General features: G+C 51.5%; 2 protein-coding genes and 1 pseudogene across 2 annotated transcripts in view; all 3 read right to left on the bottom strand.

Moving 5' to 3' along the window:
- Positions 1-11809, bottom strand: part of LOC113898549 (UL16-binding protein 3-like) — a 128718-nt gene that overhangs the window by 99205 nt on the left and 17704 nt on the right. The window lies entirely within an intron of this gene.
- On the bottom strand, positions 11-11325 carry LOC113898554 (UL16-binding protein 3-like). The gene is made up of 4 exons (XM_027551823.1): positions 11124-11325; positions 2140-2403; positions 1628-1903; positions 11-1026 (listed from the first exon to the last, which is right to left on the bottom strand). The coding sequence occupies exons 1-4, from the start codon at positions 11194-11196 to the stop codon at positions 884-886; spliced, it is 756 nt and encodes a 251-aa protein (XP_027407624.1). The 5' UTR covers positions 11197-11325; the 3' UTR covers positions 11-883.
- LOC113898862 lies at positions 7950-10897 on the bottom strand (annotated as a pseudogene).

Below are 11809 nucleotides of genomic sequence, written 5' to 3'. Positions count from 1 at the left end.
GGCAGCAGGTCCCCGGAGGAGGGGCCTTGCTTCCTGACAGCCTTGGGGGGCTGCAGGCAAACCTCCTTCCTTTGCTCCCCTCTAGCCTCTGAGCCAGCAGCACACACAGCTCTCAGGACCAGGGTCCCTGCTCCCCATCTCTTCCTGGTACCCCCAGCTGGGCGCCTCCACCCCAGCTCAGGCCCACCATCCCCAGGCACCTCTGCTCAAGGCAGGGCCGCTCAGTGATGGAGGCTCTGGGTCCCCAGGAGGCTGGTGACCTGCAGGCCACAGGCTGAGTCACAACTGCTGCTGCTCCAGGAACACAGGCCTGGCCTCAGCCCTTCCCACAGTCTCTGCTGTGGGGCTCCTGCCTTACCTGCGTGACCCAGGCCACTTCCTGTGAGAACAGGCCTTTGGAGTTGGGTCTGCAAAGGCCTTCCCACCCCTTCCTCCTGGGATGAGAGCCCGGCCCCTCTCATCTTGGCCCCTGGGTGGGTCCCCTCCCTGCTGACACATCATGTGGAGCCCCCATGCTGCTCTCAGCCCCCGTGAGTCCTGCCCTCGCCCTGAGTGCCTGCTGTTCTCACACCACCTACCAGGGCCCTGCCAGCCAGCAGTCTATGCTCAGTCAGGGGACTTGGTTGAACCCTTTAAGCATCAATAGGCCCTCAGCCTTCCCGTGCCCCAGCCACCCCTCACTTCCCACTGTCATCTGACAGTGAGGACCTTTCAGAACTGAGGCCTGATTTTGTCCGAATTCTGCTCTCAGGTGATATGGGGTCTTCTTCACCGGCTCATTTCAGGATGAGGAGGTTCACGGAGGGGCAGGGGTTGGCTGGGATTCACCTTCCCTGGCCTCACACCAGGCCCTGTGCCCCTGCCTTCCCTCTGAATTCTGCCCTCAGTACCTCTCTTGTAACTGGATACAGGCTATTATGATGCCCGTTATGACCAAACTGGCGAGAACCCCGGTGGTGATCCAGATGATGTAACTGCTGTCTGGGGCCATGGGCTGCATTGTAGAGGGTCCCGTGGTCGGTGATGCTGCAAGGAGAGTAGAGTGAAGCCCTTGTCCAGACCCCAAATTCAGCACATGCCTGCTCGCCCCCCTGACCCAGGTACCCCTACTGTGCAGAGAGTTTACACACATCACATGGAGGCCCCTGAGATAGATCCTCAGGTGAGATGGGGGGAAGGGAGGAGCCCAGTCTTCATGGGGCTCTGACAGCTAATGGGGGAGCAAGGTTTCCAACACAGCCACTCAGTCCTGCTGTGACATCAGAGACAGTGACCTGAGGATGGAGTCCTCAGGAGTTGACAGCAGAGGTGGTATTGACAGATTTCCAGAAGAAAGATTGGTGACATTTGAAAGAAGATTCTGGAAAGAGGGAACAGTAAGAAGGAGATTGGGATCACAGAGATGCTCTCATGTTTAGGATCCGTGGGAATCCATGTTCACTCGTCCAAGGCCTGTGCTGTGAAGAGAGACATCAGGAGCTGGAAGAGGAAGGAGGATGACAGAGCATCCCCGGGCCATTGTTCTCCCAGGACAGCTCACCTCTGACGGATCATTTACACACACACAGAGGGGTGGGTCCATGTCACCCTGAGAGAACTACCACTTTCTCCTACTCTTCTCACTTACCCGTGGTCTTCAACATTTTCTCCCAGTGCAGCAAGAAATCCTGAAACCAGCACTGACAGTCTGCCATGGAGACCTTCTTGAAGAAGTCCGTCACAGCTCTGTCATTCTCCCACTTCTCTTTCATCCACTTCCCTTTAGAATGAACCATTGTCCAGCATCCACTGTCCGAATCAAAGAGGAGGCACAGTTGTCCATTGAAGCCAAACTGCCAGGATGCATTGATGAGTCCGTTGTCTTCTCGCCAGCATGTCATCCTGGCCTGCAGGGTCAGAAGGCCTGACCCCACCGAGGAAAAGAAAGAGCTCAGCCTCTGAGCTTGACAGATTCGTTGCCCCACCTGGGTCCACCTCCCCTGGGCCCAGCTAATCTGGCCCTGGTCTCTCCTGCAACAGCTGCTCTTTCCACTGGACTACTAGGGAAGGACAATATCCTTTTTTTTTTTTTTACCCAAAAACAGTGGATGCAGCTAAGCCCCCAGTCTACTCCTCCTGCATTCAGACTTTCTAACTCACCCTTGTCTATGAGTTTCTCCAGTGTAACGTTAGGCATCTGCTTCCTGAGCAAGGCTCCAATGCCTCTGAGTGCCTCAGTCTGTGTTTCCCAAGCATTCATACTTTTCACTTCCTCTCCCAGTGGACTGATGGACTTGATCTTAGCTCTATCACAGTCATGGGAGAGAAAGACCTTTTGATCAACTTCTCCTTGAACCTCACACCATGGCTGACCATCTCTGGGCTGAAGATCGATGGTGAAATTATAGGAAAGAGAATGAGCATCTGTGAAGGCAAAACACAGTGAGGGTGAGGTTGGGGAAAAAGACCCTGAGGCCCCTTCCCCCAGTTATGTGAGAGCAGAGTAAAGTGCAGGGCTGGGCTGACAGAGCCATGACACCCCACAACACACACCACACAGCCAGTGCCCCTCCTCTCCTTGTGGAGAAGGAGAAGTCCCCTGCCTGGCAAATTTCACACATCCTGGGTGTGTCCCCTTGTCCACCAGGTCTGTTCCCAGCATCCTTTGCAGAGACGTGCCAGGCTGCTATGCAGGAAAAGCCTAGATGACAGAGGACTGTCAGAATCTAACCCCGTTTCCTGTGAGAGATGGGGAGCCTGAGGGGATGCTCCTGAGGAAGCAGGATGACAGGGAGAGGGGCAAAGAGGTGACGGGTGAGCACAGAACCCCAAGTTGGTGAAGGGAGAGTTCACAACTAGGGGTCACAGGACTTAGCAAGGCCGGGGAGACACTGCTGATCTCCCATTAGGATGGGTCTTGGAAGCCTGGAGAAAGGCCTGGCCCACATGGCATGAAAGAGAAAATCCAGAACTTCTGAGGCAGGTGGTAGAGGAGGGGATCATCTGCCAGGGGGACATGGTATGAAAGGGCAGGAAAGTGTCCAGGCCACCAGGCGCCATGGGAAAGCCTGATGGACTCCATGGAGCCTGAGAGGAAAGCACAGATGAGAAGCATCTCCAATAGTTCAAGGATGACTATTGGCAATCAGGGATAGTGGTAGGAGACCGTGTTCCTGTGGGCTTCCGGCAGGAACAGGGATGGAAAATGGGGAAAGATCAGATTCCAGGTGGAGTGTTGTATGTCAGGAGCACAGTTGGTACAACGGTCAAAGTGATTAGTGAAAGTCACTCAGTCATATCTGACTCTTGTGACCCCCATGGACTATACAGTCCATGGAATTCTCCAGGCCAGAATACTGCGGTGGGTAGCCTTTCCCTTCTCCAGAGGATCTTCCAGACCCAGGAATCAAACCCAGGTCTCTCGCATTGCAGGCGGATTTGTTACCAGCTGAGCCACAAGGGAAGCCCAAGGATACTGGAGTGGCTAGCCTATCCCTTCTCCAGCAGATCTTCACGACGCAGGAATCAAACTGGGGTCTCCTGTGTTGCAGGTGGATTCTTTACCAACTGAGCTATCAGGGAAGCTGAAAGTGATTAGAGAGTCCCAATGCCAGCCAGGGCCTGACTGCAGAGAGTACAATGCTGGCTCATAGCACAGGGTGATCCTAGAGGCAGAGAGATGGTCAGTGAACCTGGATGCAAACTGCTTGATTGAGAGACAGAAAACAAGGAGAGACAAACACAAGACTGGATGATCAGTAGGCTGAAAGCAGCCATCCCTACCAAACATCCCTACCAAAATTTCCAGAACTGAGCTACTTCTCAGAAGGCATCACCAGAGAAAGAAGCCACGTCCCAGTGAGGACGGCCCTTTCATCACCACAGCAAGTGCAGAAGTCCTTCCATACTCTCCCGATGAGCCACACGGTTATTTACTGGGGCAACTAACTCCAATACTTTGGCCACCTGATGTGAAGAACTGACTCATTGGAAAAGACCCTGATGCTGGGAAAGATTGAAGTCCAGAGGAAAGGGGACGACAGAGGATGGGACAGTTGGATGCCTTCACTAATGCGATATACATGAGTTAGAGTAAGCTCTGGGAGTTGGTGATGGACAGGGAAGCCTGGCGTGCTGCAGTCCATGGGGTGGCAAAGAGTCAGACACAACTGAGTGATTGAACTGAACTGGAAGTGCAGAAGGAGAAACTACTCCCACATTCATATGGGACCCAGTGTGTTACTAACACCACACACAGGAACGGTAGCATGATCATGGCCCCCGTGCTGTGAAGCAATGCTCCGAGGACCAGGCAATTAATAGACACCTGTGCCAGGTCCTGCTGACAGTGGTTATCTCTGGGTCCACAGGTCCACTCAGTGTCCATTGCACACGTCCTGGGCTTCTGACATGAATGCACAGTCTGTGTTGTTAGTAAACTGCCATGGGTGAGGTACCATAGTCGTGGATTCCACATTCATTCTTCTCACCCTGACTCCCCATCCCCCGATAGTACATGGAGACAGTATCATCTCCTGGAGGAAATAATGAAATGAGTACCAACCTACAATCTCTCTAGGCCTGCAGAGCTGTGGTCCCTATCTTATCTCCACTGAATTACCACTGAGGTCCTAGGTTCCCTCTAATGGTACATATGACACATTTCAGGCTTCACAGACCCTAGGTCTCTGCTGCAACTGCTGTCCTGGCACAAAAGCAGTCACAATTGATGAATGATGAGTGTGGCTGGACCTGCTTCTTGGGCAGATGACCCAACAGAACCGGTGACATCATAGCTTCCTGTGTTCAGAAAGGTGCTACATGCTGTAGGTGGCATTTTACTTGGAGGCTCACAACACAGACTCCTGGTGTCCTGAAGAAAGGACATACCACTTGCAGTGAGAAAGCCCATACCATTCAGTGCGGCTCCTGGTATGGTCCTGGGGCCTGGCAGAGATGAGGCCTCTGGTCATGGAATGTCAGAGTTGCCCATTATGATCTGGGTTCACCAACCCCAACCATTAGTTCAGATAGGCCAGCCGTCATAGGATAGAAGTGATTATGTGGCTTGGCATAACCAGGGCCACAGGGAACAAATAAGATGTGCCAGCAGGTGACCTAGGCCTGACACCAGAGTTGACACAGGGCCACTATCCCCTGCTCACACCTGTGGCTTCATGCAGTATCCCCTATGGCTCCTTGAACCAAGGAAGCCAGACTACAGCAGAGGTGGCGCATTAGCCCATAACAGCCAGATCCACACTCCTATCACAGTCCCACCACCAGAAGCTACAAGGCAGGACACGGTAAGTTTCTGGTTCATAAACAGACAACTGAGGCAGCTCTTGGATGCTTCTCTACGGGATGGGTCACTCATTACTGGGGTCAGAAACCAGGACAGTGGACAAGTCTGGTTCTCAGTTGATTTACACATTATATTTGGCTCCTGCTGCTCCACAAATACGGAAGCTCCTTTTGCACCCAGAGACAGATACCAAATGGCCTAAAGAGACCTCGAGATTTACTTTCTTCTGCAGAAAAAAATCTGTCAACTCCTACCTTAATCAATAACCATTATAGGCTGCTGCTGTCCCAATTCCTAGACACTATGAATGTAGGACCAAAGGGTAGAAGTGGGGATGCCCAGCCTCACCCTCGAGCCCTGTGTCATACTCTGGGACCCTGTTCCTGTCCCTCCTAAGTTAGGTCCTGGGGGTCTGGTCGGGGGTTTTGCTGGGTGAATTATCAGACAGAGGGATAAGATGCCAGTTGAGAGAGGGCATGTTTAGATTCTCTTCAAGAGATAGGAAGCTGTTGGAGGCCCTGGGCTTCTTGGGACCATGGAAAAGTGGGTAATAAATGGTCTTGTAACCAAAAGGGCTCTAGGGGACCTTAGTGGGAAAGACCTGCCCCCCCCCCCCACATGGTCTCTGTCTGCCTCTTGTTTGTAGAAAAGTTTCAGTCAGCCAGGCCTCCTGTGAGTCTCAAAACAGTGGTTTACCAGTTAAGGATTAGAATATGTGAAGATGGAGAAACGAATACTCCTTGTGCTGGGAAACTGGTAACAATTTAGACTGTGACCAGCCACATAGTAGTGTCATGAAATTATCAGTTCCCTGAAAGATAACAAAGAGCTGACACAAGCCTCAAGTTGTTTCTACAGAAAGCAGACCTCCAGCACATAAAAACTGCTGGCTGCAAACACGCAGAACCCCAGACTGGTTGGAACCATAATTTGCTGGTGCGCAAACGTTCGCCTTGTGCCAACCACCCTGACTGTGCTCAAGACGCTGATGCGCCCGCAGCCGCCACCTCTGCCCCCTTTCTAACCTGGAAACTTGGAGGCGGTCTGAAAACATTAGGTCACTATTTCCCAGGGCTCCTGAACAAACCAGCTTCTCCTTTTCCACCACTTGTTAACTTCACCAGTGGTAGCATATGAATCATAACCAGCTTCAATTTGTAACAGCCTGAGCTGTCTGGGAGGAGCTTTGACTCCAGGGAGGTGCTGATCAATGGCTAGGCATTGACAGCCTTACATTCAATGCATATGTAATTTTTCTTTTAATAAATTGAATTCTTTAATTTGTTCAAGTGTGTTTAAAAATCCATTTTATACTTAAGCCAGCCTTGAAGATAAGCACAAAATCTGTCTACTTTTTTTTTTTTTTTTTTTTACCCAACACAACTCAGGCACCCATTCTGTGCAGGTGTGGTAAAAGGTATTATTAACCTTAAAACATGATTGCACCTTCTGGAATGGTGTTATCTCCTTTTCCAGAAAGTAAAAATAAATAAAATCACCAGTGTTTACTATTGACCTGCCCCAAATCCACTTCTGGCTCTGAGAAATGCTGCTTCTGCTGCTGCTACTGCTGCTGCTAAGTCGCTTCAGTCGTGTCCGACTCTGTGTGACCCCATAGATGGCAGCCCACCAGGCTCCCCCGTCCCTGGGATTCTCCAGGCAAGAACACTGGAGTGGGTTGCCATGTCCTTCTCCAATGCATGAAAGTGAAAGTGAAGTCTCCCAGTCGTGTCTGACTCTTAGCGACCCCATGGACTGCAGCCTACCAGGCTCCTCCGTCCATGGGATTTTCCAGGCAAGAGTACTGGAGTGGGGTGCCATATGCTAGGATCTGCCAAATTTAAGATGTTTCAGTGAATTCTGCTGCTACTTTCCCCAAAGTAAGAAGGCAGAACCCCTCTTTATTAAAAAAATAAAATAAAAAGGCAATTTTTCATGAAAGATAGTTTCTGTTTCTACTGTATTTTCCTCTTTTTTTCCTTCTATCTTTTTTCTTCCTCCAACACTGCCTTTTCCTGTACAAGGCAACAGCATTTTTTCACTTTTCTTTTCCTAAGACAAAGTATTTTATCTTTCAGACAAATAATTCCCAAGACTAGTAATAAATATTAAAAAAGAAGAAGAAGAAGAAGAAGAAAGAAACTTAAGGGTTTCCCTGGTGGCTCAGCAGGTAATGAATCCACCTGCAATGCAAGAGACCCCAGTGCAATTCCTGAGTCAGAAAGATCTCCTGGAAAAGGGAGAGGCTACCCACCCCAGTATTCTTGAGCTTCCCTGGTGCCTTAGATGGTAAAGAATCCACCTGCAATGTGGAAGACCTGGGTTTGATCCCGGGTTGGGAAGATCCCCGAGAGAAGGGAAAGGCTACCCACTCCAGTATTCAACCCTGGAGAATTCCAGGGACTGTATAGTCCATGGGGTCGCAAAGACTCGGACACGACTGAGCAACTAAGCCTGGCACATTCAAGGGTGAATCAACTACATTACTTTGATGAAGTAAAAACTAAAAAGCACTTGGCACTAAGCTAGTCCAAGTATTTGTGTTGAAACAATTTTAAGAACTATTTATTTTATAACACTGTTTAAAAATTTCTTGGTCAAAAAATTTATACAAACATTTTCAGTTCAACCTAATGAAAGTGATATCTAGGAAATATTCCACATCATTAAGTCTGTCTTAGAAAGTTCAGATGCTATGGCATTGCTAAGGCACAGTGTTCTGGAAGACAATGTGCTTCTGCAGTGCTGGGTGATGTATGTGACTGGCTGGCTCCAAGTGGGCCTCAGCAGGCACCGTCCCCCTGATGCTGGGGGACTGTGAGAGGACAGTCAGACACAGACCCCCAGGGCTGCATGGAACCCTGTGAGACACTGGGCCAGCTGCTGGAACTGGGCTTCTCCTCCGAATCTAAGGCCCAGCACAAGCCATCACAGCAAATGGTTCATCAGGACAGTTGATAGGCTGGGCTATTTGATGACCTTCTTTCATATCTCTAAAGAGTCGACATCCGTGTAGGGTATTTGATCCAGAACCATGAGCTCCTACACTATCACTCTGAAGGCCCACACATCACTAGCCCTGGAGAACGAAAATAAATTATTTTTTTCATATCTATCTTTTTTTGGCTCTATTGGGTCTTAGTTGTGGCACTTGGGATCTTTTTGCAGCATGAAGACTCTTAGTTGCAACATGCTGACTTCTTAGTTGTAGCATGTGGGATCCAGTTTCCCGACCAAGGATCGAACCAGGCCCCTTCATTGGGAGTGTGGAGTCTTAGCAACTAAATCACCAGGGAAGTCTGGAGACCTCATTCTTAACCAGACATTCATGAGCCATCCATTGATCCCATGTTTTAATTGTCCTCCAGACAGTGAGAGTCCACGGGGAACAAGACTCTGGAGAGGGGCTATCTGTACTCTTAATTTCAGGTTGTCATCAATGGCAGAGCTCCTAGTAGCCAGGTCTTTGTGGAGCGCTTCTCTTCTGACCAGGTAATCCATTCCACAGGCAATCTGACCTTGTGGACCAGGTCCTGTTGAGAAATTGCCTGAGGATTATTGGCCTCTACTAATTTGTACTGCAGGCTCCCCTGGTGGCTCAGACAGTAAAGAATCTGCCTGCAATTCAGGAGACCCGAGTTTGATCCCTGGGCTGGAAAGATCACCTGGAGAAGGGAATGGCCACTCACTCCATTATTCTTGCCTGAAGAATTCCTTGGACAGAAGAGTTTGACTGACTAATACACACACAGACACACAATTTGCAATGCTGTGAAAACTATTTACGATTCTCCCAATTCATGTAAGGCAATATCACCAGGGGTTTTCTCTATCTTCTATACACACAAGGGAAATAGGAGGAAGATTTCTGTGATGAAGATCTCACAGCTTGCAACGTTCAGGGAGTATTGTCACCTGAATTTCAGAAGCTTAATCTCTGTTTTTACAAATGATTGCTGTTCTTTATTTGGATCTTTTTCATCTACATAAATCCCATGGAAAATACGCCCTAAACTACCTTCTTGGAGTACATCCTCTCCATGGATAGAATTATCCTCTCCTTGGATATTTCAATATCCTTCAGCTTAGCTCTGGCCTCCAAAAGAGGGGCACTTCTCAAGACACTCCTCTACCCACCCACAAGGTAGGATAATGGGATGGAAGTACCATTGTTGGGTGTGTCTCCTCTCAGACATGGAACATGTCTGAGACATGGCTGAGACAACCCTTGGGAACTATTGGACACTGATGCTGTCTTCCAGTTCAATTCTTGTCACACTATGAAGGTGCAAAACAGCTAATATTATTACTACAAGAAATATAACTGCAGGGCAAACCCCTGTGCTGATACAAAACACACGGGTAGAAGAAGCTGGAGCTGCATGAACAGGATCATAAATAGTTCTGCTTTTTTGTAGCAGTTTCCTTCCTTTCAAATTTTTGAAGAAGGGAAGTTTTTGAAAAATTTACTGTCAAGTTGAGCTGCATTTAGTATCATAACCTCATCATCTACTTTGCAGAAAAGGAGAGCTAGAGCCAAATCACTGATACAGTGCGTGGAAATACCCCCACCCCGTTGCTACTCGCACCCCCACCCCCAACAAGCAGAAATGCTGACCTGGGGCAGGTCCATGAAACTGTCTACCTGGAAACCTGCTTATATTCAACTTGGAGTCTGCAGGCCAAGTGAAAGGACATCTGTTTCGCTGGGTACGAACAGGTTAAAGGATAGACGTAGTGTCCAACAAGATCACTTCTCTAATAAAAAAAGTTCTGCATCTAAACCAATGACCCAGGGCACCTGGTCCCTGATCAGGAAAAGACTCACACCCGCCTCCGGGGTCGGGGATGGAGCGGCGCCGCGGAGCCCAGGGGTCGGGGGTGCAGCCGCGCAGCGGAGCCCGGGATCTGGGAACAAACCGCGCCGCGGAGCCCGGGCCGGGGAAGGAACCGCGCCGCGGAGCCCGGGGATCACGGGTGGGGCCGCGCAGCGGAGCCTCGGGGTCGGAGAGGAGCCGAACCACGGAGTCTCGGGAATCCGGGAGGAGCCGCGCCGCGGAGCCCCGGGATCGCGGGTGGAGACGCACCGCGGAGTCTCGGGGATCTGAGAGGTGCAGCGCCGCGAAGCCCCGGGATCGCGGGTGGAGCCGCACCGCGGAGTCTCGGGGATCGAGGATGCAGCCGCGTCGTGGAGCCCAGGGATCGGGGAGGAGCCGCGCCGCGGAGCCCGGGGCCGGGAGTGGAGCCAGCAGCTGCGGCTCGGACAAGAGCAACTCAAGCACGTTTCAGCCGGGAGGCCGCGGCCGCCGCCGCCTGGGCACCCGGGTCTGCTCTGCGTTTACAACTTACGGCCGGGAAAGAGCGCTGGTCCTTCAAGGGCCGGGAGATGGAGGGACCAGAAGGGTCTCTGTTGCACAGGTCGGGGCGGGAGGGTGTGCTTTTCGGGGTGGGTCTGGGTCCCTTCTCCCCGGGAAGGCTGACTGGTCCCAAACGGCCCTGCTTCAGGGCTCCCACTTCCCAGGGCCGGGCTGCACCCTTGGGGGGTTTCAACCGCACTTCCTGCCGCGTCCCAGCCCCCTCTTCTCCCAGCGTCACCTCCCAAACTCCCGGCATTACTACTACACCCAAGGTACCCCTGTTCTGGCCCAGAGAGTCGGCAAGAAGCCGGGAGGAGCCACCGAGGAGCAAAGGGGCCGAGGGAAGGGAAAGAGGAGGGGGGCGGCGGCGACACGCTGCAAGAAGTTTCGCGAAGCCCCACGGACACCACCCGCATCCCCTTTCCGGGTCAGAACCCATCCAACCTCCTCGCGTTCCCCCGCAGGTTCATCCCCGAACTCACCGCTGGACGTCCCGCTCAACAACACAATCAGAAGCAAAACGAGGAAGCCAAGACTGCTCTTGGAGCCACCCATTTCTCCCTTTGCCACCTGGATCCCAATTTTGCAGGAGTGCGAGGCTGCCGAGTCAGAACCCGCGATCCTCTCCCGCTAGCCGGCAGCTGTGGCCTGGACCTCCGCCTCTGCTTTGACTGCCTGAGCGCCTCCTCCGCCGACAGGCCCCGCCCAGGTCACCGCCGGATCTGGGCGGGGACTCCTGCCTGCTCCCTCACTCACTTGCCTGCCTTCCGGTAAAGCAGCCTACCCGCCTTTTACACTGGGCGCCCACGTGCGCTGGTTACAGGAGACCGCAAAGCTCTTGTTCCTTCAATTCAGTTCAGTTGCTCACTCCTGTCCGACTCTTTGCGATCCCATGGACTGCAGCACGCTAGGCCTCCCTGTCCATCACCAACTCCTGCAGTTTACTCAAACTCTTCTCCACTGAGTCGGTGATGCCATGCAACCATCTCATTCTCTGTTGTCCCGTCTCCTCCCGCCTTCAATCTTTCCCAGCATCAGGGTCTTTTCCAGTGAGTCAGTTCTTTGCATCAGGTGGCCAAAGGATTGGAGTTTCAGCTTCAACATCAGCCCTTCCAACGAATATTCAGTACTGATTTCCTCTAGGATGGACTGGTTGAATCTCCTTGCA

The sequence above is a fragment of the Bos indicus x Bos taurus genome, chromosome 9 (assembly GCF_003369695.1).
Source record: "Bos indicus x Bos taurus breed Angus x Brahman F1 hybrid chromosome 9, Bos_hybrid_MaternalHap_v2.0, whole genome shotgun sequence".
Lineage (NCBI taxonomy): Eukaryota > Metazoa > Chordata > Mammalia > Artiodactyla > Bovidae > Bos > Bos indicus x Bos taurus.
The sequence above is the reverse complement of the archived record's forward strand: the minus strand, read 5'-3'. Positions and strand labels throughout refer to the sequence as shown.

Bases quoted from the DNA above. Each gene is read 5' to 3' on its own strand.
- LOC113898554 (XM_027551823.1), bottom strand. From the start codon at position 11,196: ATGGGTGGCTCCAAGAGCAGTCTTGGCTTCCTCGTTTTGCTTCTGATT. The intron at 1,904-2,139 runs GTGAGTTAGAAA...CGGTGGGGTCAG, and splicing joins GGAGAAACTCATAGACAAGG to GCCTTCTGACCCTGCAGGCC. The intron at 1,027-1,627 runs GTAAGTGAGAAG...CTCTCCTTGCAG, and splicing joins GAAAATGTTGAAGACCACGG to CATCACCGACCACGGGACCC.